Source organism: Atractosteus spatula, chromosome 6, assembly GCF_055471065.1.
Source record: "Atractosteus spatula isolate fAtrSpa1 chromosome 6, fAtrSpa1.hap1, whole genome shotgun sequence".
Classification (NCBI taxonomy): Eukaryota; Metazoa; Chordata; class Actinopteri; order Semionotiformes; family Lepisosteidae; genus Atractosteus; species Atractosteus spatula.
In genome coordinates, this window is record NC_142711.1 from 26184386 (window position 1) to 26212096 (window position 27711).

General features: G+C 37.2%; 2 protein-coding genes across 4 annotated transcripts in view; both read right to left on the reverse strand.

Annotated features, from left to right (window-relative positions):
* Positions 1-10454: 10454 nt before the first annotated feature.
* slc22a13b (solute carrier family 22 member 13b) lies at positions 10455-25810 on the reverse strand. 3 transcript variants are annotated; one of them, XM_088918783.1, is made up of 11 exons: positions 25735-25810; positions 20762-20979; positions 20285-20388; positions 18698-18852; positions 15692-15860; positions 15028-15148; positions 13496-13590; positions 12531-12745; positions 11917-12025; positions 11097-11300; positions 10455-10877 (listed from the first exon to the last, which is right to left on the reverse strand). In XM_088918783.1, the coding sequence occupies exons 2-11, from the start codon at positions 20882-20884 to the stop codon at positions 10796-10798; spliced, it is 1377 nt and encodes a 458-aa protein (XP_088774909.1). In that variant the 5' UTR covers positions 20885-20979; positions 25735-25810; the 3' UTR covers positions 10455-10795. The 3 variants fall into 3 exon arrangements, with proteins under 3 accessions (XP_088774909.1, XP_088774908.1, XP_088774910.1); XM_088918782.1 differs by lacking the exon at positions 25735-25810 and having other exon boundaries at positions 20762-21402; XM_088918784.1 differs by lacking the exons at positions 15692-15860; positions 18698-18852; positions 25735-25810 and having other exon boundaries at positions 20762-21402.
* oxsr1b (oxidative stress responsive kinase 1b) overlaps positions 23199-27711 on the reverse strand; it is a 121574-nt gene continuing 117061 nt past the window's right edge. The window contains exon 18 of the mRNA XM_088918785.1: positions 23199-27626. Coding sequence (XP_088774911.1) covers positions 27552-27626 — 75 coding nt within the window. The 3' untranslated portion in view covers positions 23199-27551. The remainder of the gene's footprint in view (positions 27627-27711) is intronic.

Below are 27711 nucleotides of genomic sequence, written 5' to 3' on the forward strand. Positions count from 1 at the left end.
AACGGGGAGAAAGCTATGCTGAAAGTTTATTAAGATACTTAGAAGACAAAGATATCAATTTATGGTGCATTTGTCTGATTGTGAATAAAAAACACATATATTTAAACACGCGTTTGCGATTTAAATCAAAACACGATTTAAATCAATATAAATGTTTATATTGTAACGCATAGGTGACTATTCATTGTTATTAAAATTACTTAAATTCGATCATGTTGTGATATTTAGAAATATAAATTTGTTTGGTGCGAGTGAAGTTTTATTAAATCTCTGACCCAAGGAAACATTTTATTTTTTCAAAGAAATGTTTGTTAAAAAAAAAAGTCATGATTCCGGCTAGATTCAAACACCCAACGTGTGATGTGGGAGTCAGGTACCTAAACCACAGCGCCACCAGCAAGGTCGCATGAGGAGTATTGAAAAAGCCCTGGAGAAACAGTATCAGCAGACATTGTACAGCGTGTACTATTCTTGTGTTGCGGTACATGAATATAATTATATCGTTATTAATTTCTTTAGATACGCGATTCCATATTATATTCCCTTTTAATCAAATTCTAAAAGTATGCTTGTTGACTCCGGTATCACGTTAGTTAAAGACTTCGATACTTAAAATGTTTAGGGAGAAATGGAATACTGGTGTGTATTTTTTCTTTAAAGTACCGAGACCAGCCATATACTGTATGTTTATGTTCCAAAATTAATATCGTTTATGGCCTTCACACACGTTACAGTATGCTCCTATTCTTTTTATGCTCAGCTACTAAGATTTCCCTTCAGTGGTAAAATTCCATATAAATATTCAATACTAAAATGGGCACAGTAAAGACATTTAAATCTTTCTACGACCGACCAACGCACCACAAGTGCCCCTGTCGGTCAACCAATCACGAACCGTGGTATTTTGCGTCATCGCGCGTCACGATGCGTGAGACCGTAGCCAATTACCTCCGGTACGTGTCTGTGCCGCGCACTTTGAATGGCTGCATCTGTAATGAAAACTCATTAATTTTGAACCTGAAAGAAAATACTAAAGAAGACAGAAACCACAGGTATAATTACATCCGCGGATGTATACATAATCAAATAATTAATTACATTTATAATTAAAGACATCTGCAGAAGATGGCAGAACAATTATCAGAGCAGTCAAGAAAAATCCTAAAACTATTGCCATTGAAAGCACTCATAACCACCACAGTGCAGGGGTGAAGGTATGGATTTCTGCTGTATGTAGAAGACTGAGACAGCAGAATTACAATGGATTCAAAACTCTCATCATCATCAAAAACACTAAACAGAAATCAGAATTTGGGTTTTGGAAAACGTTTATGGGTGGATAAGACCAAAATAAACCTTGATCACCTTGATGTCCACACAATGCAGCCAAAGAGTTCATCAGGAGAAAAAAGTGGAAAATCGTACACTTTCAAATCAATCTACATGATTTAAATACAATTAAAAAAAGAAAACACTGAAGTCAGAACAGCCTGGAAATAGTCACGAACTCAAAGTGGCTTCACGAAAGACTTGGCAAAGCATGTCAAATGCTTACACAAATATTTTGGTGAGCTCAATGGATTGCATTACATGCATGTTTTAAATACAAGTACTGTATTAATATATTTTGGGTTGACATTGTTGTAAGCTCTATAGTACAGTAAATATACAAATTCAACTTTTGAACATAGTCCTTTTTTGTTACTGTCATACAAAATGAAACATTTTAGACAAACAAGGTTAAGGTTAGTAGTTGTCATGTGCTTTTGTTATATTTGCTCTGTCTTTTGTAATTTACGTATATTATTTGTTGTTACAATTTGTCTGTTTGGTGGGACACAGAAATACTATTTCTTTGCAGGAATCTGCACTTTGTGGGACATCCAAGATGGGCAAACAAGTAAATCCTCCTAAAATTATAGTAAGCCCTGGGAAATTATTCATCCCAAGACTTACACACGCAGATGATGATAGTGGGATTTCAATCACATCAAAGAGGAATTGAGTTAAGCAGACATCCAGGCCAGATATTCCAAACTTCAATGACAGAGGATTATAAAATAGGTGAACTCAGAACCTAGTTACACACAAGAAGAAATTAAATGTTATGTGGTCAGGTATTGGATCAGGTGCCAGGCACTGTAAAAGATTATATGCACTAAATTATTCAGATTAGGTAAATTGAGTCTCAATAAAACAGAAAATTTTCCTGCAAGAAATAACATAATGTAAACAGTAAATCATTTAAATTAAAATTGAATTGACATATTTTGTCATTTTTTTGAAGACTTTCTAATGGATTAAACAGTCATGCTAAGGTAATACATCGATAATTAATCAAGCTTATAATGAAAGACAAACAGGCGAGAATTCTTGTATTTGTGCTTCTACTGGAAAATAAACATAGACGTGAATGGCATCATCCCTGCTGCAGCAGAAATCTTAACTGAGAAACTAGACAGAAATTAAAATATTGCATAATGTGTAATAAATCTAAATTGAGAGGCTTAGTCTCAGTCTCACACCTGTGCATTATGTTGTAAGAGCTGTTTGAACTTAAAATAGAATTGCTTAACAAACTTTTGAGTCTGCTTCGTTGTGTGTGCCAACCTTCTCATGATTGACATTGGGTAGAAACCTTGGTTTCAGTGAGCAAGTTGGTGATGGAAAACATAGGCTTTTAATTTATTTAATTATTTAATTTTAACTAAATTTTAATAATCAAATGATTACATTTTACCATTTAATTGCTTGTTCAAGTGATATTATGGCCAAACACAAAAAAGCACAAATTAGCATTACAAATGCTTAAAAATCATGTTACTGTGCACGTCAAAATGAATAAGGATCTTCTCAGATACACAAACAATAACAATGATCTATCTCCCGTTAATTACATATAAAATAAGTACAAAATAGAATTTAGAAAAAAAAAATCATGGTATCATCAGACTTCATTGCTGGTAGTTTGAATTGCTGGAGGTCAATAACAATTATGAATGATCTTAACCTGAACTTCTAACAATATAATAATGAGTAATAATGATGGAGATGGATACCCATAATACAGTTGTTCAGTAGTTCAGTTAGATACTTATGAATTTGATAGATCCAAATTATGTATAAAGTATTTGGAGGCTCACCTAGCTGAGGGAATGGCAGGAGAGAGGACAGACCTAAAACTTATTACTGTGAGAAGTGAGGAGGGAGTCTGCTGCAAGGTACTGTATATGAAGGGAAGATCTGGGTGCATTAAATGTGAATGCGAGTGGAAGTGTGTAAGATTAGGATCTAAACTTCCAACTTTTCTTATAACTTCTATAATAAACTCCATTTAAATAAGCTATTGCGTCCCCGTGTGTGTCCGTATGTTTTGTTTTTTTCCCACTTCCTGTATTCAGGTATACCCCCCCCTCCCATTGGTCCATGATTACACCATTGCTGCATTTGTGACGTCATCACCAATCTACTCCTGGCCAATCAGATCCGTAGATCAACAGTGTATATACCTGAAGAAGTCTCAACGCCATCACTTTTTTGCTCACCTTCGGTAAACTCCGGCTTAGTTTAGAACGTTTACTGCTCGACCTTTTGCTTGTTCAGTTTTTGTTTGTGTTATTTGTGCTTGTATTACCTTGCTCATTGCTCTTTACTTGTTCTCATTGTACCCCATTCCTTGCTTTTGTATCATATATTCGCATATTATCTGTTTTCCAACATTGTGCAATTTGCTCACTCGTGTTTGTGTTTAACTGTGAACTTGTTGTACACTTGGTGAAAAGGTAAAAAGGTAAGAGCGTCGGGTATACATTTCACTCGTAGGGTCATTTTCTGTCTAGACACTGGGTTAGGGGTGTGTGCCACTTGTGTATTCGGGTTAGTCAGTGTAGGGAAGTTAGGGCGCGTGAAGACACCGAAGACCTTGTATTTTTGTTTGTTTGGGTTAGTTAGGTGAGACCTCACTGTATTAGCTAGTGTTTTATTTTATTTTCTTTGGCACCGCTCAAGTTCTTTTTCCCTGTGTTCTTTGTGTCCTGCAAATAAGTACCAGTTACTTATTCACTTTTTTAAAAAATTCTCACTTTTGCACTGAAATGGTGTCTCGCTTCCTAAGTCCCTCACCAGAAACTCCCCTGCATCCAAACCCATCCTGAATGTTACACCCCTTTACCCCTTATGTTTTAACATAAGCACTTGCAATATATAATAATAATAATAATAATAATAATAATAATAATAATAATAATAATAATATTGCTTACACTTATATAGCACTTTTCTGGACACTCCACTCAAAGCGCTTTACAGGTAATGGGGACTCACCTCCACCACAACCAATGTGCAGCCCCACCTGGATGATGCAATGGCAGCCATAGTGCGCCAGAACACTCACCACACACCAGCTATCAGTGGGGAGAGCAGAGTGATGGAGCCAATTCATAGATGAATAGACATATATGAATATATGAATAGACAATTACTTGTCTATTCATATATTCACAAGTTCAGATTCCACATAGAGAAATCCATATTGTTCTTCCTTTTACCTTTCCTCTGTGTGCAGACTTATGGCTCTGCATTGAACTCAGTAACTCCTAGATAAGTACAATTATGAACAGATTTACTACCGAATACTGTTAATTACTTGTCTTCTTCACGGACTGCCATCACAGCTGCAGAACAGACACTAATTTTTATTCCTTTTTTGTGTTGCTGAAACTGCTTCAAATAATTTCAAAATTACAGCTAGAAAAGACACTTGGAAAGGCATAAAGAGAACTGTAACATTCCATACAATTTATAAAACAACAAGCCCGATAGAAACAAACTGCGCAGTTCACTAGTTGCAGATGAAGGAGGCAATCCCTTGCCAGCACACATTGTCCATGTGCAAGACAAATCTTTTAAGGAAGAAGGCTAAGATCATTTGGCCATCTCTGTGGCTATAAAACAACGGGGGTAGGAGTTACTGTAAGTTGTTAAGCATATAACACAGTATAATAAGTTAAAACGAAGATGTCCACAATCCTGGTTTTTAGCATTCTTGTACCAAACTATAGCATACATTATAGTGTGTATTTTAAGCTATTGCAATTCAGATTTAGAAAAAACCCAGCTTTCTTTAACCGAAATTACCATCCAGAAAATGGAAATGTCAGCTCTTACCTCAATATGATGTATTGATTGAAAGAAATCTACATGTGCCACCTGCTTAATGCATTTAACCAAACAGGGATAAAATAAACCAAAGTGTTATTATTAATATATATATATCATATCTAATTAATACTTTGCAAAAAGATTCTTTATTCTTTTATTCTTTTGTGTTTACTTCACATTGAACATAAGGTACTATAGCATAGATTTTTTTTCCATTATTGGTCCACAGTAACTGCAAATCCTAAAAGACCTTGAATGCAGCAATGATTAACGAGAAGACTGCAGCAATTAAAATACTTTTTCAAATTGACCATAACATATGATTCTGCTTTTATTAGCACCAGCTGAAAGCTAGTTTATTAGGAAAATGACTCAGATTCCTATGCAAGATTTGACTATGTGAGGAAAGAAGAAAAATTAACTTAAATTTAAGTCAATGATGGCAGCTGATGGCTTTTTGGTTTTCATGGTGGATGGTGAAAAAGTTTTTGTAAGCCACAGAATTCATTCTGTAATTATGCCGTCAAAAAATAAGAGTAGGCTGATTCCAGAGTCAGTCATGATTTTCCTTCTACCATGCCTCACAGACAAGGTGGTGATGTTTGGAGCATCTGAAGTTCCTTTCTTCAGCTACACTTTAACCTTTCCATCATGTTGGTAAACCTTTATCTTGGTCTCATCTCTCTTTAAAACGTTGCTACAAAACATTGCTGGCTCATCTTTGTACTTCTGAGCAAATTCTAACGTGGTTTATCAGCTCCTGATGCTGATAAGAGGTTTACACCTTGCAGTGCAGCCAGTGTTGTGGTGGAGCTCTCGGTTGCTCAGCTCCTTGTCACCCTGGAAGGAATTGTGAGACACTGGGAGATTGTAGAAAACATAAGATCTTTGCTGGTCCTTAGCTGGTTTACCAGAAATGGGAATTGCCCTGGGAATTACCATCTGGGATGAGGTGGTTTCTGGGGGAAAACAGGAGAAAAGTGTTTTTCCTGGATGGGGCAGGATGGTAGGATCAAGGGCTGATTAGGGAAGAGGGAAAAGGGTTTTCTTCCCAAAGGGGGGGAGGGTATTATTTTTGTATGTTTGTTTTTGATCATACTGACTGCAAACAAAAAATAACACAATTTAAATCAAGTAAAATGATCTTTGTTAATCTTTACCTCAAACTGTTATTTTTGCATTTCATTGTAATACAAAATTAACAGTTTTGACTTCACTGCCTCAACATTTTTGGATTGCACTGTATGCTATATCTTTGTGGATTTCCAAAAGTTAGCAGGCTATTTACTCCTGGGAATCCAGAGTGAATGTGATACTACAAAATGTGGTACTACAGTATACATGTAGCTTTAAAAAATAAAATGTTTAGCTTTTTATGAAAAATCAAATGCAATTGGGGAAACAAATGAACTTCCAGGTGAATTCCTTGAGGAAACAAAAAAGTAAGAACTCAAATACATAACATAATGAATATGGACCCCTGGGTTCATATCACAATATACAGTACATAAAAAGTCAAAACAGCAGTACAAGTGTGTCATTTGTTTCAACTTAATGGGATTGTGTAACTGCTGAGGGAAAGGAGAGGCATAATGCTCAAATTATACTTATAAATATGCCATGTGGAGATATTATTAATTAAAAAATTACTTCATTGTTTTTTACACAACAGTGCCAATGTTTTGAATATATTATAATTTCTTGCTGCAAAATGAATACGTCCTTTTATGTTCTAGCTGTTTTGATACATTGGTTTGGACACAGAACATGAATATAAAAAACTGACATTTACTTATTTAGTGAATAAGTAAGGTAATTTGTGTGTCGGATGTGCTTGGGGATAATGTCTTGGCATGCATGTTTTATTATTAAATTTATCTGTTCTCATTTAGAACCATTTCCAAATAGCTAACTTTAAATACATGCATGTATTGCCTCGATGTGAGACATTCATGGTGGCGTCTTTTATATACTATTTTGCACTATAAACCTCATGGTGTGACAGCAATAGCCAGATAAGAGAAGATAAAACACCTGAGTGTGCTGAAATATAATAGGAGCATATAAAAGTTTACGTTGCTACTGGAAGACATTCACATACCACTTAATAGGAAATAATTTTGCACGTACCAAACTATAGTAAATATTTAACCCAAAGAATTTCATAAATAGAGTTGGTATGATTGGAAATGAACTTTGTTTATATGACATCTACAGGTATCTGTTCAAAGAACTTTCAAAGCTCTTTCTAACTGCAGGTTTTTCATTTTCGTCTCTCGCACCAAAAACAAAACAAATAAAGGTTTCTTATTTACTTCTTCATATACTGCAGCTTACTGGATCCAGTGAAACATTGGAAGTCCTAAAACACACTAACTGCTTATACAACAAACAAGAGCTGTATTACTCCAGTCCATAAGAGGTCATCCGTATAAGACAATACAGAGACAGGAAATGGAGTTGATCTCTACAGTATTGACACTACATGTACCAGAGATCTGCTTCACACACCTGCATTATTAAATAAATACACAAGAACTGTCTTTACAATTTAGAAGGCTTGCACAATAGAACATATGACATTAAGTATGGTCTGTAAAATCTTTTCTTAACACTTTAGTTGCAAGACTTTGTCCTGCATACACTTAAGTGTTCAGAAAGTTTTTTTCTGAAGTCTTGCTTTGAATTGTACATGAACCGGGTGCGGCTTGGCTCCCATGAGCGATTTTCTTAGGAATTCTGATAAATCCATCCGCCGATAAGCAGAAAGCTGTTTAATTTGAACACAAACCAGCCTGTCATAAATAAATTTTGATATCCCCCGTGATAAACCGTCCCTGCTGCTGTCTACGATTCCAAGATTCCATTCTCCCAAGAGTGATGAATTTTCCTTGAATTTTCACTCATCGTCAAAATTTTTGACCGGTACCACACCCCTTTTTCTAGAACTATTCTCCTCGGTAATGCCCCCCCCCCCCACACCGCCTGCGCATTTGATGCTGAAGTATGAAGGGCATCAGGATGGAAGATGTGCCCAGATACATGGGCAAGTGAGTCAATGCAGGTCTTTTATAAAGTGTACAAAGTGTACAAAGCAGCTTGGGGAAACCGGGCCGGGCCTCATAATGTTTAAATCTAATTAAATCTAATCTGTAGCATCTCAGGCACCAGAGATGAGTTACAAACAGCGATAAAAAGTGTATGAAGTACTTTGCACTCTAAAACCAGGCTTAGTGTGTAGGAGGGGGGAGATTGGGGAAACCATTCAATCACATGCATACACTCAAGGACAAACTCTGGGAGCAGAGGTAACGAACGCTCTCAGGCCAACAGAAATAAAATTGGTCCTTTTTTTCCTTAACATTTCAGAAAAGCGTAGTTACACCAGCACAATACTAATACATTAAAATACCTTTTATAAAGTGATTGGAAACACAGCAAAAAAAGGAAGCTTAACAAAATAATACATTACGGTATCTGCTCTAGTCTGTTAGAAAACACTCATTTACCATTTGAAGTCTGTCAGTTGGCTGAGGTGTAGCGGATTCAGAACGATTGCTGCGTTCCTCAATGTATCACAGAGTAAGGTAGTGCGAGTCAGTGTTGGCACATCATTTTCCAAACACTGGACAGGAGAAAAGACATCAGGGACAAGTGTGTTATTCAATTTCCATGTTAAGCACTAGGCCAAGAAATTTATTCAAAACACAGTTACTCACCTCAAGGCCTGTGGCTGGTGAAGGTCTGCTTTCCATTTTTTTGTTATGTGACTGGTTCTTCACAAAGTGACTCAGGACGCAGACATGATTCAACAGAGTCTGCATGTAAAATGCAGGGCCTTGATACAGGCAGTAGTATTCATCCATACTTTCACTCCCCTCATGCACGCCCTGCTCTTGCGGTTGTTAAGGTGACCAGTTGAAAACGGGCCACTGTCATTGCCTCTCTTTTCACTCCTTTTACCCTCAAAATCTTCAAAGCCAGTCTAAGTGCAGGTGTGATGTTAGCCTCCACCCCACTAGATTAACTCACTTTCTCACTTACACTGCATTGTATTTTTTTATTTAATTTTTAATACATTCTTCTTCAACAAGACCACTCTGGTGTATGCTCACCTCTGCCAAGATCTTTCTCTGTCCCTGGAATGGAGACAAGCCAGATGCCACTCATTTCCAGAGAGGCTCCGGACAGGCAGCTTCTCTGTCTTTCTTCTTATACAGAGTCATGTACCTTTTGCCTAAACTTCCTCCTCTCTGAATTTCACCAAGTTACTCCAGCAGAACCAGGAGTGAAACTATAGCCCAACCCCCCACTCTTCTTCCAGTAGGGTTGCGAGAATCCAGCTCTATTTCCTGCTCTCCGGTTCCCTAACTACACACTCACATTTTTCTCGCAGAGCCAGGAAAATTATATTCAGCCTTCCCACACCACCTTCCCACCTAAATCAGCGCTGGTGCATCTCCTGTTCTCTTTTCTCGCAATCCAGGGCAGACGATTATCCTTGTGACCCAACCTTCTAGCTCAGTGACCACCATTCAATCATTCAAAAACCCAATACCATGAATCAAGCCATTCAGAGCTGGAGAAGAGACCAGGCACAAGAGAACATGATTGATGTTTTCGAAAGCCCTCTTCCTTCAGTACTCCTCCAGGCTCCCAGATCTCACATGTTCCCCTTCGGGGACACACAGACGACACTTCCTTGGCATCTGTGCCTGACAGCCCTCGGATATCCAGGCCCCACCTCTTCTTCAGTGTCTCCATGGTCACGCTCACCACTCATTGGCATCCACAATTGCCAGCCTCTGGTGCACATAAGGTTGCTTTCGACGGGTTCTCTCTCACAACCCAGGTAGGCATTCCAGACTCCATTACTTTTGCCCTCAAATACCTCTACAGCCTTTTCCAGCTAACAGCATCCCTGTCTTTCAGCTATACCACCTCCCCCAGTCACCTCATTCAGAGCAAAAGTCTTCTTCTAACTTTCTCGGAGACAGCCAGTGGAGTCTTTCTGTAGTCTGAAAGAATCTATGCAGCCCCACTCTCTTGAAAGAGGTCAAAGAGGTCAGACAGGCCACATAAACAGGACAGCTCACAGTTGTAGCTCATCAAAACATCAATTCTCTACAGCTGAGGCTTCCTAAAAATGGACAATAACTGATGGCATGTACTGTAACAGCCTCGTGTGATACAGAGAGAAATGTAAAACAAAGTTATCAGAAATAACAATTATATTTTTTGGAACATTTTTATTTAATTTTTAGAAACAATTAAAAAGCATACAACAAAGGGAGCACAATGTGAAAAACTCCACTTAAATTCACAAAATATATTTCCTGAATTTGTAAGTAAATTTTTCTTACTAAAAGTGTATTATTATTATTATTATTATTTTAAAGTATGAAGATTGATCATTGTTGAAGAAGCAGTAGAGCAAGCTCAACAGCAGAGTCTTACTAGTTTCATCTGAAAGCACATTGGTCACAGGACACACCTACTGTAGAACATACGGTTAGACAGTGAGTATTCTCCAAGTTTAACTGTGGCAAAGTTTGAGATGGAGAAATCTTCGTCTAGAACTGCCAGGACAGTATGGCAGTAAATACTGAAGCAAAAAACAGCTATCTTTAAACAGCTATAACTTAGTGCTTTTTACTTTCATTTTAATTTCTTCCATCTGGTGCTTTCCAGTTTCAATACCATCACATTCAGTCGACCTACAATGAAACATATGGGCATTATTTTTTAGAACTGGAAGAAGCAATATTAGAACTGGAAGTTCTGTGAAACAAACTCAATGTACAGTATTTTCCCCCACAACAGCCAAGAGAGCAATGCAGGTCAATGTCAATGTCAGATAACGCTGCTCTTATTGGTTATTTGTGGTGCACAGAAACAAGACGGACATAATGGCAGAAAAAATTTAAATAACTCACTTTGTTTTTAATTGATGAGTGTGATCTGGGAGCTCTGTATTCAAGGTTTCAGGCAACAGGATGCAAAGCACCCCTCCGACTAATGGTCCAACTCCATATATTACCAGGGGAATGGCTTTGTGATAGACCTCCAGGAGCCGAACCAAAGGAGCAACAATGCCAGCTGCACGGGCAGACATAGATGTCAAGCCAACACCGTTCTGTCTGAAAGAAAAGGAGAGAAAACATCCCTCTTTAATGAACCACCATCCAGAATCCAAACTGAAAAGCCTTTATTTGCAATGGAAGCACCTAGGTAAAAAATGCCGTATTCTTGATTTTATTTCATTCAGTTGCACTGTATTTTTTCCCATATAAACTCGCCTTGTTAATGAAATGTCCAGGTAGAAGTCATATGTTTACTGCTGTATGTCCCAGCAATGCCACTGATTGTTCACTTGCTTATTTATGACATGGAGGTTATCTGAAAGCTGGTGTGAGGCTGATCTAGGATCTAAAAACCCTACTAGTAAAAACCCTTTAGTAGAAAAAACCCTACTAACAATATACAAAATAAGATACTTTATGACATGAACAGGAGAGTCGAGAAAAGTTTAAATGCGTGTTGATAAACGTGCCTGTAGACTAATCTTTAATCTAACATCTGAATTATCCACGTGTTTCTCTTGGATGTAGCACAATGTTTAATGTGAAAATTTTAAAATCTACTTAAGGCACAGGAGTGTCATTAATTCTAATAAGAGTTAAACCAACACTAATTAAATATGCTTATTCCGCTAAAATGTACTTTCTAAATGAGGTGCAATGAGTGGAAACATACCTCAAAACAGTTGGAAATAATTCAGCAGTGTAAACATAGCTAATAGAGAAAGAGGAAGCGATGCCAAACTTCCCCAGCACAGCTAATACAGTAACTGCAACAGGCATGCCTGGAGGATAAGAGACAGTGACCATATAAACACCCTGAAGAATTCACTACATTGGTGATCTGCACTGATCATACAACATCAGAGTGGTGAACACTATAGCCTGACATCTCTCAAGGTTCTGCACTCGTTTCGATTTCCCAGCCACTTTTTAAAAACTTGCAGGTTGACTGGCTAATCCAAATAGTTCGTTTTGGTGGTGGGGGTGGGGGGGAGAGTTAAAAGTGTTTCATGTTTGTACAGCTTGTTACTGGTACAACCAGTACTGTCTTTAGAACTATAAAGAAATAGAATGGTTATTCTAGCAATTCCGAAGTACTAAAGATGAAATTGTTTTAGATTTGTCTTTACTGCATAAATCTGGAACAAACACTTAGTGTCTAACAACTTGGCAGTTGTTTTGAAACCTGAACTCCAGCACAGGTTCTGTTAAGGTCTACAGAACTACAGGTATTTCAAGAATACAAATCAGAATCAAATAGACATTTTACTCTTTTCATAAAATTACCTTCAGGAACAGCTAGAATAAGAAGACAAGCAATTCCACCGAACACTAAAATACAGCTTTGACATTTCTTCCTTCCAAACTTCTCAATCATTGGGATAGCTCCTAGACGTGCAGGCAGTTCCACAAGGCCAAACAGAGTTTGTGTTAAATAAATATCAAGGCCAAAATTTCCAACATTCAAGCCCAGTCCATAGTATGCCAAGCTGTTTACGAACCTGTTGGGAAACAACCCAGAATATAATTAAGAAAATACTGAAAGCTAAACTATGGCATTTGGTTCTAAAAGTAATCATTAAGAATAGTGAGTTTAAATTCAAAGGTCTTTGGAACACATTGGGAATATTAGCTGAGCTTAATATAACATCTTATTGTATGCTTCTTCTGATGGATTGCTTAGAAATGTACAGTATACTGTTAACATTTGGAGAAAAAAACCCATAAAAGAACGCAGCTGCTCTAAGGCACGAGAATCAAATTCTGGCTTGTTTTGTTCAAAGGAACAAATCTTATTTTATCCAAATAAAAATGTCATGTATTGATGAACAAGAATATAAAATCGTGAATGAGATGGGATGACAAAAAAGAAAGGAAAAACACAGAGCAGGCTCCTGGTATTGTGAAGGAAATTAATAACTATAAAGTTCCACCAAAGCAGAAACCTCCCAGATCCTCCCAGGGTTCCTTTGACTTCTACCATTTTCAGCTGCCAAGCCAGCACTGTTATACACAAGCTGGATAACCATGAGATCATAGAGTATTGTGATCTGCTCTTCCAAAGATGGAGTTTTTCGATATACAGTAGCTTTGAAAAATGCCCTCTTTCAGTAATGCAGACCGTATTGCAGCTCGCATAGAGAGGTCCTTTGTCCAAAGGTCTTTGATGTGATGTGAGGCCCAGGTAGTGTCTTGCATACCAAGCGAAGAATACTTACATTGCATTATAGTTAATCTTTGCTTGAACTTACCAGACATAGCTCAATACAACTGTGATTTTCCTTAGGTAGGGTATTCTATAAAGGTCCAGCATACTGCCAGTTTTGCCTGTAGTTTCAGCTTCCATCTTCAGAGAAATTCAATTAATTCAAATTAACTTCTTGAACATTAATTTGTTGAGTCAGAGTTTGAGGCTGAACTGTACTAATATTTCCCCTAAATATGCAATTAACATAACTGCCAGATATTACTTTTTGGCAATTTAAGTAGGGAACATGGCAAATGTTAAGTGAAAATATATTTTTTCCAGGCAGTTCTTTTGGTTCTTCATAATAGTGTTTTAATGCATTTTAAAGATTTAAAAATAAAGACACAGAGATGATGAGCAATTTGGAGTCATACATCAAATTACTGTACCTAATGATTGGACTTACTTTCTGCCTTCAATGTAAAAAATAAATTACATTAGGCGAGAGAGAAATGGGTTGGTAATATTCAGTACTTCTTAATATCAGATAAAATTGCTTTTAAAATATTCAAAGTGATTTCTCCTTACAGTTATTTTGCTAGAATCCCTGTCTAGATTTAGTTTGGTGAAATATGCAGTGCCCTCTAACATACTGGGACAGCAAAGTCAAAATGTATTTTTGCTTGACAGTCAAGCAATTCATATTGGTGATCATAAGTTTTGTAATAAAGATAAGTACAATACAATATAAAATTAATATTCTGGTTATGTGATGCATACATATGATAACAGTAGCACTAAAACTAATGTAAGCGTTTTTTAAGAGACTAAGTATTGGAGCAACTTCATTTGAAGTAAATTTCAAACAATAACTGTGTATAAAAAAACATTTGGTCCCATACTGTATCTCTTTGAGGCAATAATTTAAGACCAGCTGAGCTCACTCATTTGAGATATTTTGCTGCAGCCACTTGGAGTTCTTGTCTATTCATAGAGTGTTCAGACTTATTTTTTTCTTCTTTAGCTTGTAAAATGGGTGCTCAGTTATATCTATATCTAAATATTAACTTGGCCAGTCTAAGAATTTCCACCATTTTTTTTTCACCTGATGAACTCCTTGCTTGCATTGGTTGTGTGTTTTGGGTCCTTCTCATGTTACATGTTAAAGCGCTGCCCAATTAATATGGAAGCATTTTCTTCCATATAAGCAGACAAAATGTTTCTAGTAACATTGTAATTCACATTGTCGCTATCCATCATTAGTTAAATCGTCAATAAAGATGAGGGAGCCAGCTCTATACATGGCCATGCATGCCCAGGCCATGATTGTACAGTACCTGATAATCCCTCAGAATTTGCTAGGAAGTACACAGATGAGCCAGAGACCAAGATAATTATTTTTTTAATATAATAAACCTTTAGTGATGGAGAGGATCAAGTATGGAGAAAGAATAGGACTGTAGATGCTCCAGAGGACCCCACTATTGACCATGCACTGCTGCCTCTGGAACTGGATCACTCATCCTGCGTGATGCTGTAATAAAAGCTGGCAGCAGCAGAATAAAATCCTAAATGAGGTTTATAGTAGGACATTACCTTATCAAGCAGAGCTTCTGGGATCTTCCTCTTATTTATTCTGGCAGCCTCTAAGATTAGTTTCCTGGCTTGTTCTTTTTTGCCTTGCGTCAGAAGCCATCTGGCAGACTCTGGGAGTATCCTTCCAAACACAGTTGCAAAACCACTTGATCAAAAAAGTCTTTCCATACCTACTGTGTAGGCCTTAAGAGATTACAGTGATTTAGAATACAAATACAAATTTGAAGAATCTTTTTTCAATGGCCTTGACAATTTTCCCTCGAGGAGAACATTTTAAAATGAGAAATAAAATAATAATAAAATCTGGAAACAAACATCTTGAAAAAGTATTTGAGAACATTCATCTAAAGAACCATTTAATATCAGGTCATTTATCACATGAACATCTGCTTTGATCTTACTCCAAAAATATAAGTGATAACAGGAGTTTTATTTAAAAAGAGGTGTTCAAAAAATTGTAAACAAATCTAGTCCCTTCAGGGAGAATGCATTTATTTGCTTTTCTGTCAATGTATTCACTGTTGATACATTGATTGTGAGGAGGCTATGTTGATTTTTTTATGTGTATTTCACAGTTTATATACATTTCAGAGTTTCAGAAAACCAAGCCTTTAGCCTGTATTCCACAGAGTGCACAGAACAACAGTCATTGCAGTCATCTCACCAGAAGTAGACACAGAGAACTGCAGCAGGAGCAGACAGCACTAGCTGAAGAGTCCTCCAGTTTCTAACACCATATGCAATGCCAGCCAAAAGCATTAGCCCCACTGAGAAAAATCCATGGGAAAGGATGGTAATGAAAGAGCGTTTGGATATTCCAGACCATTCCGTACCTTTCCGTGACCAAAGAAAATAGAAATTAGGAGACATGTAAGATTTTGACTTTAAAAAACCCTTAGAACAATGAGAATAACTCGTTTTGTTGAAAGAACACGTACAGTACATTAAGTGGGCTCATTTATTATTGTGAGAACCTTAAGCAAGTTTCTTTATTTTGCAAAATAATATGCTACATATCAAATAAATGAAGTCTATGGAACGGCCATCACTTGATTTTTCACAACATTTGATGGTTTAACTTACAACTCAAAACATGCAGCAAAAGCTGTGCAAGTTAGGAATATTGAGATTCACTTCATACAGGTAGAAGACAACAAAATGGAAACACCAATGCAGAGTTACTGAATAGGTTGTTGGGCCACCACTTGTGGATGACATGGCCTGTATGTGCTGTGGCATACAGTCTACTAGAAACTGGAATTCTGCAGGAGGGATGCAGCACCACTCTTCCACAAGTCAATCACATAATATCCCAAAGTCATTCCAGAATATACCATAGATGCTCTATTGGGTTCAGATCTGGTGATTGAGAAAGCCATGATATAAGATAAGCCAGTGTATAGCTTATCAAACCACTGGACGACAACACATACTTTGTGAATGGCATTGTCATCATAGAAGGATAGAAGTAGTGGCACAATCACCACTGGATGTACAATGGGCGCTTGCCTGGTGTCATCTACCCCAGTTGGCAGCTAGCCACTGCACCAGCTGCTACCCCAGCCAGCCTCTGCTTCAACTGCACTAGCCGCTTCCCCAGTTGGCAGCTAACCTCTCCTATGACTGCCAAAGCTGTTAACTCTGCTTCAACTGTGACTGCTACGGTCTCTCCGGTCCTGAACACGAAGTTCACGAATTAGCCTGTTGTGGTCTGCTCAACTTCACCAGTCCTCTGCGATGTCTTCAGCTTCTCATGGCTCCTACAGCTACACCAGTCTGCTACAAGCCAGCAGTCAGTCTCCGCACCTGGCCTGCTGTGATCTCATGAGCCTCACCTGCGTGCTATGGCCTCTTCAGTCCACTGACCATATGGTGCTATGAGTCGGCATCCCATCTCTACTGCAACTTCAACGGTAACTCTAGTCTGTTATACACCTGCAGCCTGTCCCCACACCGGCCTGCCTCAGCATCACAGACTACCACAGCTTCCACATCTCCACCGGTTCACTGTGAGTCAGCAGCCCCACACCAGCTGACTGTTGTCTCCTCACCATCACAAGTCTGCCACAGCTTCAGCAGTGCCACTGGTCAGCTACAGGTTGGCAGACAACTTCTCCTGCAACCTCAACTGCCACTCTTGCCTACTACAAGCTGGCAGCTTGTCACAGCATCACACTGTGTCAATTCTATAGCTCCGTTGCTCACACCAGCGGTCAGTCTCTGCTCTAGGCCTACAGAGACCTCGATAGCTTCACTAGTCAATTACCAGTCGGCAGCCCTTCTATGTTAAGACTGCCGAAGCTCCACTGGTCCACAGCAAGTCAGTAGCCTATCACTGCTCCGACTGCTTCAGCTCTGCCAGATAGAGTTATGTCGATGATCTCCTTCTGAGGCAACTGTAATGTTTGCTTCCAGTTCACCACTACCATGGCAACCTCTTCTACCACTCTGTAGGTTGACCTCTTAACCTTCGGGCTTCTCCGGCGAACTCCAATCCCTCAGCATTCCGGCCTTTCCAACAAGCTCAGACCTCCACCTTCGGATGGTGCTGGAAACCTCTAATATTCCCCGAGCCCTAGCTTTTGGAATCCAACCAGAACTCCTCTGCAGCTGCCTTTGCTGTACAGCCATGGCGTAACAACCAGATCACATTTCTGCACGGATCAGTAGTCCATAGCCAGGTGTGATAAGTGGTTTGTGTACTGCAACCTGATTATGGTATCCTGCTGAGTGGATTTCTCGACGGACCATCTTTAAAGAAACTGGCTGCTCGTGCCCACGGTTGAAATTTATAATCGATAGATCTGCCGCTGTACGTCTGTTTTGCTTTGCATTTCAAATGTAATGCACAGATATCATGATCGTAGAGTACTGTATGTACTTCTATTCACTGCTGCCTTTTGCTTATGGTGTCTTTCCTTTGGAGTTCCGTGCTGATGTCAACTTACAGTAGACACCATTGCTCATGAAACATCAACAGGTTGAGCTGTGTTGGTCACTACAACCCCTACCAAATGCACTTCCAGAATCACCCCTTTTTCACAGTCACTAAGATCTCCATTTGCAGGCATGATAACCATAATTTCAGGCAACCAGGCCTGCCGGTCCAGTATTTTATACATGACCCTAACCGTACTGGGATGTTATTTGCTTACTGACTGAGCCAAAACTATATGGAAGCCCTTGTTTTTCATATTCTTACTGTAGTGCCTCTAATTCACCAAGGTGTTTCAATATTTTTGTCCATTACCTGTATGCCACTAGGTAGATTTCTAGCGGAAGAGAACACTAGCATTCAAACAAAACGCACAGTCCCTGTTGCTGACATTTTAAAATTTGATTCACAAAGGACTTTTTAGGGTTCACTGTGTTTTACAATGTTCCAGACCAAGCCTTGTGACTTGTTTTGTCGTCTGCACCTGGAAGAATCTGCTTATCACCATTACACCGAAGAGCCTTCTTATTGGCAGTGGTGTAGCTCAGATAGAGCCCAGTGACAGTCCACATCTTGAATAAAAACATTAACATTTACTTTGGTCTTAACCATTTTTTAATAAGGGAAACTATCTGGACTGGAATCAATATATGACTGGAATCATAATTAACAGTCCCACCAAATTGTAAAACCATCTTCCTAATTGAAATAAATGTACTGTATATGAAACTGTACCTAAAACAAATGTGTTTATTATTATCCCTGATATTGTCATTCCGATCACAAATCTGAGCACAATATAGATGTAAATACTGGGTGAAAAGGCGGTTCCAACACCAAAGCCAAGTTGCAGGAGTAAGGAGACCAAAATAATTGACCGACGACCAAACCTAGGAAAAAGTAAAAAATGTCTTAGACAGCTCTTTAGTAGTACTCCAGGCAAATTAAGCAGTTTCGATAAGAAAAAAATAAGGAACCCTGAAATATCCATTATAACACTGAGTGAGTATCTGCAGAGTACTACTATTTTAGATATTTTTTGTGAGTAAATGTTATTGAGCTTTAGGTTTTCAAGTCAAACTTTATGTCATAATACAAGAGTCAAACCAAGTCCTTTCAACGTTATTTTTAAATACTGCACATTTTCCTTCTTTGCCAGTTTTATATTTATGTACTAAGAACAAGATCTCAGGTGTATGTCTTCTGAATCACATATCACACATTTTATACAAAACAGGTTTCAAACCAGACAAGGCATAGTTTATGCAGATTAAAAGATCATTAATGGAGTACAACAATTCAACTAAATCTCTCTTAAATACGCGTCTAAATCTATGATAATAATTATAGAATTAGAATATATACCATATATCTTAGTGTTATGTGGGGAAACATGGAATTTTGCCATGGCATGTCTATGGAGTTACTGCACTGATTATATTATATTACTTTTTTTTATTTTTTAGCAATCCCATTATATTGTATTTGAAGAAAAAACAAAAAAGCATGTGGATTCTGCTTTATATTGTATGACTGCCCAACAATCTTACTTTGAAAGTGTAGAAAATATATCCATTTCATTACTATGAATTCACTAGTCCCAATTTCTCAGACCGGTTATTAAATTTGGTACCAAAATAAAATAATTGACAGCGTTGCACAATTTTACAAATTCTGAATCAAGCACAAAATTGTGCACTTTGTGAAAGTACTGGCTGGTCTCCATTTTGTCATAGACCACTGGTCTTGCCACTGGCCAGAGGAGAGAGTTTGCACGAAGTGTGATGTGAAGCGGCCCTTCCTGCTCAGTAGTCACTGTAATGACTTATGCAATATGATGTATGAGTGAATAAGTACAGGTTGTGGAGCCAAATTTCACCATCATCATGTTCCAACGTGATCTGCATGAAGAATTAACAAAGAGATATATTCACAAGCCTGCTTTTTTGCAGTGTAATAGGGCCTTTTCACATCACTGGATTTTTTATGTGCAGTAAATTTGAGGTTTTACATGTTACGGTGTGTATATTCTACTTTCATTGTGGTTTGAAAGGCACCCATCAATGCATTTCTACCCCTGAAATATAAAAATAGCACAGTGGTTTCCCTTCAAGTACCATTGCCTATAGTGCAAAGATAATGAAATTAGTGTATTCATTACTAATAAAGCCAGAATAACATGATATATGGTAACATGATATAATAAAGTGTCTTTCCAAACCTTTCCAAACCACGATACAATTCCCTACCACTCTCCATGGTACTGTAGGTTAGTTATTAAGAATATAGGATTTCTACCAACCAGAAACACTCATACTGTACCTGTCTGCAAGAGGCCCAAAAACCAGTGCTCCTATCAGGAGCCCAGCCATATACACAGACTGAGAGATTTCATTCAGTCCACTGTTGTCACAAACCAGATTAAACTGAAGGAGAGAAAAAGGAAAGCCAGGGTCACAGGGAGGGAGGTAATCAAAGAATGTTATTATTTTTTAAAAATGCTTTCAATTTTTCTTTTCCAAGATCTTGTTCCTGAGATGGAAGGCGGCACATGATTTAATATTGGTTACAAGTGACGTACACCACACTGGCTGCCTGAAGTTACAGATATGCTCTGCAGTTAAGGGTGAAAAGGTCTTGGGCATAATCCTTTTTTTCTCTCTGCTTTATTTTCCAAATACTTCATATTCATAGATGTGTCTAAAACATAACCACATACTGTAGGTGTTTATTTAATCAAAAGCAACACTTGTTTGCTTGACAAGGCAGAAAAATACAGTTTTTATAAACATTACAAACCTCAGATACTAGGGTGGATGCATCTCCGGAAGAATTATATACCCATCCATTGATACACTGAGTGGTGCTGTTAATTCCATTGGCCTTAATGAACGCAATGTCCCAGTTCACAGGTGTGTACATTTTACAGGACTCATAGTTGCCATGTTTGTCTCTGGGAATGGTTAGATTCCACTGCTCTTCTTGGGTCAAATTTCGGTCGAGTTTCAGGATCCAGTCTGTATTACAACGGTGTTGAATTTTTAAACCAGTAAACACTTGTCCAAACATATGAAAGGCTACAAAAAAGTTTGGAAGACATATTGCCAAAAGCAGTCGTTTCTGAAATGTACCAAATTCCCCAACAGCTCCAATAATCTGGCCAAAATAGCTCATGCTGGATGATTAGAAGACCTGTAGCGCATACTGTACATAGTGCTGTGTATTTCAAAGGCAGGGATCCCACTCTTCCAACTAAGCACAAATTAATATGTAATGTCAGATTAATGTTTAAACTGGTCAGCCCTGGAAATCAACCCACTGTCTGAGCTTTATCTGTGAACCTGACCCAGATAACCTGACAACTGCACTACACACTTAAGACTTATACTGCAGTTACTCAAAAGCATTTTAAAAAATTCAAAAGAAGGATGTATTTCATGTATCCAGTTTAATGTAAATCTTACTAATATAGTTTGATTATTAGGCAATGATATTAAGTTTTTACATTAAAACAGTGGTAAATTTTTAACTCATTTACTCCTGCTTTTCTGTGCAGTTCAGCATGATTTCACAACTTTCAGGACTTTGATGTTCACAATGGCACAGGACACATGACCTTTAGACTCCAGTCAAATCAGGATAGTGATCATACCCAGATGCATCATTAAAGGGGTGACACCAAGTTTGTAGTTTTGGAATTAATGAGATACAAAAACTATTGATACTGTTATACATTCTAAAATGTTTTATAAAGGATATTAGTTAACAAATTAGTTTACTTTAAATGTTACTTTTCTTTGGACTACCAACAAGACAAAAAACACAAATAGATTACTTTGAAAGATCTATGGCACAAGGCCTATAGCAGCTGGCAACATTGCTACAGTACTTTATTTATTGGCAATGGATCATTGGATATAATTAGAAATACCTCCAATATCAACCCAATGATGCAACACACCAATGTTTGTTGTCTTCAAGGAAAGGCCACAGACATTAACAATGCTTCAGTACAAGACAGGATTAACAATGCAGCATTTTCTTTATGCATTGAAGAACTCAGACATACATTTTAGGAAGAATTTAAAGGTAACTTAGCATACACTACTGCTAGTTGACACACTCATTAAAATGCACATCCTGTGCAGTACTGTACAGTAAAGTTGAGGAAATAAATAATAGGAAACTGATTAAGCCATAAATAAGTGTTATACATGATGTTGTTGAAAACATCACTACATGTATTTAGTAGTAGTCCAATATGAAAAGTTACTACACTTTTCATATTATCAAATGATACTATAAGTGACAATTATTGTACTAATGTGTGTACTGCACAACACATTTTGAATACATTGCCTCTAATGAATTGGAAGCCAAAAACTTCAATTATATTTTATTCTGGGCAAAATCCTTAAAAAATAATTTTAAGTTTCCAGGGTTTCCCCCCCCCAAATGGAAATGTCATTTTTACAATGGCTACCAAACTGCCGAACTGGAATATTCAGGCTCAGCTTTATCACCTTTTATTATGCTCACACCAGCAAGAGGAGAAGACTTGTACAGCACACGTCCCAGAAGCATGAGCCATTAGTTCCGCTAGAACTCCTACAGTGAGCACAGCTGAGCTGTCACTGACCCCACTGCTAGCCGTAGGCATAACTGTTGCACATGAAGCTAAGGATAACTCAGCAATCTCATCTGTGCCAGCACACAGGCAACTGTGTACCTCTTCTTGGTATCAGTCTATTAAAGACGTATCCCAGATTTAAACCGGCAAACACTTGAAAACGCATCTTATCTGAAATTAGCTTCAGATGCTTTTAAACATGCACCAAAATTTCCATGACAAAATATTCAAGATTGCACACAGGCCTTTGTAGATTTCAGTCAGCTGGGGTGCATATACTGTAACTTTCACACAAACACTTTCAGGATCTGGATAAAAGTCTTGAATAAATTACAGTATTAAAAGGTCTGTTGGCCTTATATCTGTAGTACAAACCTCATTATGAACAGGAAACTCTACATATGTCTCACATGTGAGGGAAATTCAGTCCACTGGATTCCCTTTAATCCTTGAAGCCAAAGAGTAACATGCCCATCTCATTGTTTTTTTTTTTAATTTCACACCAAAATTGCTTTTTAGATCTCATGTTCTCCAAATAATTGCTTTGAAAATCATTGATGTTATCGGCAAACAGGCTCTGAATGAAACACAGCAGTGAGAGGAAACTGATAAGTTTTTTCTTCTTTATTGATTAAAAATAATTAGGGGAACATGCATTAAAAACCAAAATGTAAAAATAAAAAAAAATATTGTACAGCTTTGTGTTATAATCTACAACACACAAAGTCCCGTGTAAAGGTAATGTCCCGTTGCTACTTTACTATTAATTACATAGTATTTGTTACAATTTAGAAAAAAAACCCTAAATATATTTTTAAAACCAAAAAAAAATCATGCAGTTGGATTCAGGGTTCAATCCAGAATACACCACAATTCACAACAGGGTTATCAGAACTGTTCAATTTTCAGGAATAAAGCACAAGGAAATGGCACTAAATACTTGCAGGTTTACATATTAATACTTTATATGTGGGTTTACGTCAGCAACATCAAGAATACTAATGTAATTCTAGGCCATTTTCCCTATTTATTAAGGGTTTCAAGGTTGAAAGCTACTAATGGTGTTCACAGAAGTTTACTGAAAAATGTTAATTTCCTGCAGAATTAAAAATATTTAAGGTGCATTTCCTCTTCTTAAGATATAATTTGGCAAAATATTTTGCAATCTGAAACATTTTAAAAAGACCATCATAAAATTGAATATTTACTGGTCTGGGGAGAATATCCCAAGAAATGTTATAGGCCTTAATCATAGGACTGGTTTACAGAATAGAGTTCACTTGCACCTTGTTAGAGAATTAGTAAAAGATATTAAAATAGGACTATCAATAAAATGGTGCAGTGGTTAGCAATGCTGCCTATCAGTGTTGGGGGCATGGGTTCAATTTTGCATGGAATTTGTTTCCACTGAGTACTCCAGTTTCCTCCCAAAGTCCAAAGACATACTGGTAGACTTATTGGCATCTGGGAAAATTGGCCCTAATGTGAGTTTATATTTGTGTCTGTGTATGCCCTGAAATGGAGTTGCGTCCCATCCAAAGTGTATCCTGCCTTCTGCCCATTGCACCCCAAGACTATCCAATACAGTGATTAGAAAATGGATGAGTAGACTACTAATAAAGATACAAAAATCCTTAATTTTCTATTGAAAAAGTAACCACCTGCAGTGTACTAAGGTACTACCTCCAAAATCCTGGTTTTTGCATCACAATATTTATTTACAGAGTGAAGAACTGGAGTTTAAATGTAGAAATGTGTGGAGCAAATGTAAAGACAACAGTGTTGACTCTGGATTCGCTATGTGATATGGTGTCATATACCATATTTTATTTCATAAATCATATTAGCTACAACAAAGAACAGTTTAGTAACAATCTATTAAATCCACAGCATGATGGCAGCTGTTAAAATGCAGCACGGAATTTTTTTTCAAAGCATCTTTACCACATATGGGTGAGAGCTAGCTTGACCAAGCAGACCAGGAATGTTAAGACTTCAAATTCAACCCAATGGGAACGAAAGGAACCAATCTGTGGTTTTCTTCTAAGTTTAAAACCCGTAACACTCTTTTAAAGACTGACATGCTCTGGTACAATCATCTGGCTCCTGATTTTATAATTTATTTTATAATACACAGATTGGTGTATTCAACACATGCATAATGACATCCAGAGCCTAGGAAATTAAAATTTGATTTAAACAGTGTGAGTACAGAATACTGTAAAATGCTCTACGTGTAAAACAGATCTAATTACTTCAGCCTTTTAGGTTGTGCGCAATACATTCCGGGACATTGAAAGAAGTAAACATGGTTGTATATACTGTAAACTTGCCATTGTCCATTTGTCCTCATATGGTAAGGTGGTCACTCAAAGTTTGAGCATGTTTTTTTTTTTAAGTCTCTTATGAGCTTGGATCCGAGGCCAGATCTTTCTAGTATCTACAATATGAACCTCAAGGATGATTTATGAACAAAGAAAGGTCTAGCGCTCTTATTACGTCTTCAGTCTTTTCCATTGGGTTACATTTTGTGTACTGCAGTGTTAAGATTTCTATCTGAAATTCTTCAAAGCCTTTTTACTCCTTGTGATCACTGTCCTAGTACAATACACCTAGTCCTATTTTGTCTCGTCTCAAACAATACTTAAATATCAGTCAACAGGACAAAAATTGTAGCAGACTCCCAAAGGAGTTAAAACCGGCTGACTTTGAAGAAATAGACAACCTTACCTTCAAGTTATGCAAGTAGCTGTATTTTTTTTAAAAATATATATAAATTTCATATTTATACAACTAGACATTTTTTCCAAGATTTATGAAGATGGGAGAGTGGTCAGTTTTAAAATCCTAGTGTTCCTTGTTTCAAGATTTACTGTATCATAGAAATAAAAAATGACACAGACAAAGCAATAACTATAAAAACATTTTTTACTACTGCCCACCATTTGAAATTAACAGGGCATATTTCATTTTTCCCTAAGCACCTATGTTCATGTGATTCATGCCTATAAGATTAAATAAGGGCTTTCAATACTCATTTCTAAGTTAAGAGCAAATTTGTGGCAGAAACGAAGCGGCTATTTCTAGATTAAACCCTGTTATGATTGCTATGGAAGAAAATGAAAAAAAAAGATTGATTTACCTGCTTCCTCTAACAGCACTGATTTTTTTTTCTTCCCCTTAAAGATACAAAGGCCAACTGTGAAACACCCAGTATAAAAAACACCAAATTTCGTTATTTACAAGCTATAAAGTTAATGATCAAGTACTTTGCAGTTTTTTATCCTCATTAGATTATATGCATTACTTTAATTTTATTTTGTCGTTTTTTAAAAAAATGATTTCTTATGGAAGTCATGGCTAATACCCATGTATGAAAAAGACAAAAGAGATGGCTCATGTGGCTCCAGTTACTATAGAATTAAACTTTTCTCAAAATACTGTAAACTGTAACTGTGATTGAGCAATTTTAGCTTGCATCAGTTCCCCAACTAAATGTCTTAATTCATTACAACCTTTCAGAAGTAATTTTCACTTCTGCTGCTAAACTGAACATGATTATAAACTGATTTGGTAATTACTCAAACTCATTTGTGACTTTTCAGAGAATGCACTTAGTTGGTAAAACTTAAATGTAGAAAGTATCTGAGGGGCTTTTGTGCCAAGTGTATTTTTTTAATAAAGACCCGGATCTGAATGGCCAGGCCACAAGAATATTTATACCTACTGCAAGTAAAGCTTGGGTTTAGATCTACACCTGCTAATAACCCTAACACCATGCAAATATATATTAGTCTGGTATCTTGACCATTCTTGTCACAGTTCAGAAGAATCCACAGTTTCTTCAGAGCCAGCGTTAACAATAATTTGAAACCAGTGTTCTGACATGGAAGTGAAAGCAAAAACAATACACCTACACTGATTTACATTAACCATAAGCCCTCTGGTCAATATAGCAACACACTATCGCACCTTTATTTTAATAATCCTTATACTGTACTTCATAAAGATTGGTGGTTAGAGCCCAGAACTGCAACATGCACCAAAGCACACTTCCCATATTCAGCAAACGACTGGGGACATTTTTAATACAGCAATAATCAAACCTAATATGGTTACAAAGTTGAAAGGAGGAGGTTGAATTTGTATCTATTAATCTAGGTAAAGCAACCCCCTAATATATACTCAAATTAAGTTAAATTATGAACTGCTTTAAATACAGAACCCCCAAAGGATCACAAACACAACTCACATATCCTCTGTGTTACAGAGATGTGAACGAAAACCAATTTTAAAGTGATGTTAAAAAGGCCTTCTTGTCTTATCTTATACTGTGATATTAGTATTGTCTATAGAAATCTTCAAGCATAAAAGATACTAGAAAATTCAAGTGCTGACACATTTGTCAACATGACTATTTGTGATCTTAATAATATTGATGCCCCACAGTGCAACATGCCAACATCACTTCAATTAAAAAATAACCCTACTTAAGATGATTCATGAAATACAATTAGAGCTCGATAACACAACTAAAGATGTGTACTGTGCATCAATGCTTTCCTAAAGTAAAGTTTAATATTAGTAACTGAAACCACATTCATGCTACAATTAAACTTCATTACCATCACGGGGACACCCCCACCATTTATTCAGTAGTAATGTTTAAAATAAGGCATTGTTACATTACCAGAACTTGCAGGATTTAATTAAGATTGTGCAAATACAAGGTTTTATGTGTGGATGATGACTGGGTTATTCCAAACATACATACACTGTAAACACATATTCCTAGTTAGAAAGTTAGCATGTTTCTGAGTCCAGTGGGGGCAACAGCATCTTATTTTTCTTTGGCAGTAGTGGTTTCGTTAGGCCAATGAAAGTAAAGAATATGCACAGGTGTGCGATTCTATTTGTTTTTCTATTTTAGGCAAGTCAGGTCTCTGGTAGTACTGCAATTTAACTAATGCTGAGCTGTGCAAATCCCATAAGTTTAACGTCATCAGGAATTTCGGAGCCTTCAACTCCAGAAGCCTGTGAATACATAAAAAAGGTTATGCACTTTCTTTAATGCTAAACCAGAAAACAAAAAATCACTAAAGGTAAAACCAATAATTAA

What these genes read in the sequence shown, in the direction of transcription:
- slc22a13b (XM_088918782.1), bottom strand. Translation starts at nt 21,136, where the DNA reads ATGAGCTATTTTGGCCAGATTATTGGAGCTGTTGGGGAATTTGGTACA. An exon ending in TTTGGGCCTCTTGCAGACAG is followed by an intron (nt 18,853 to 20,284) that starts GTACAGTATGAG and finishes ACTTTTTCCTAG; the next exon opens with GTTTGGTCGTCGGTCAATTA. An exon ending in TTATTTCCAACTGTTTTGAG is followed by an intron (nt 11,301 to 11,916) that starts GTATGTTTCCAC and finishes CTTTTCTTTCAG; the next exon opens with ACAGAACGGTGTTGGCTTGA.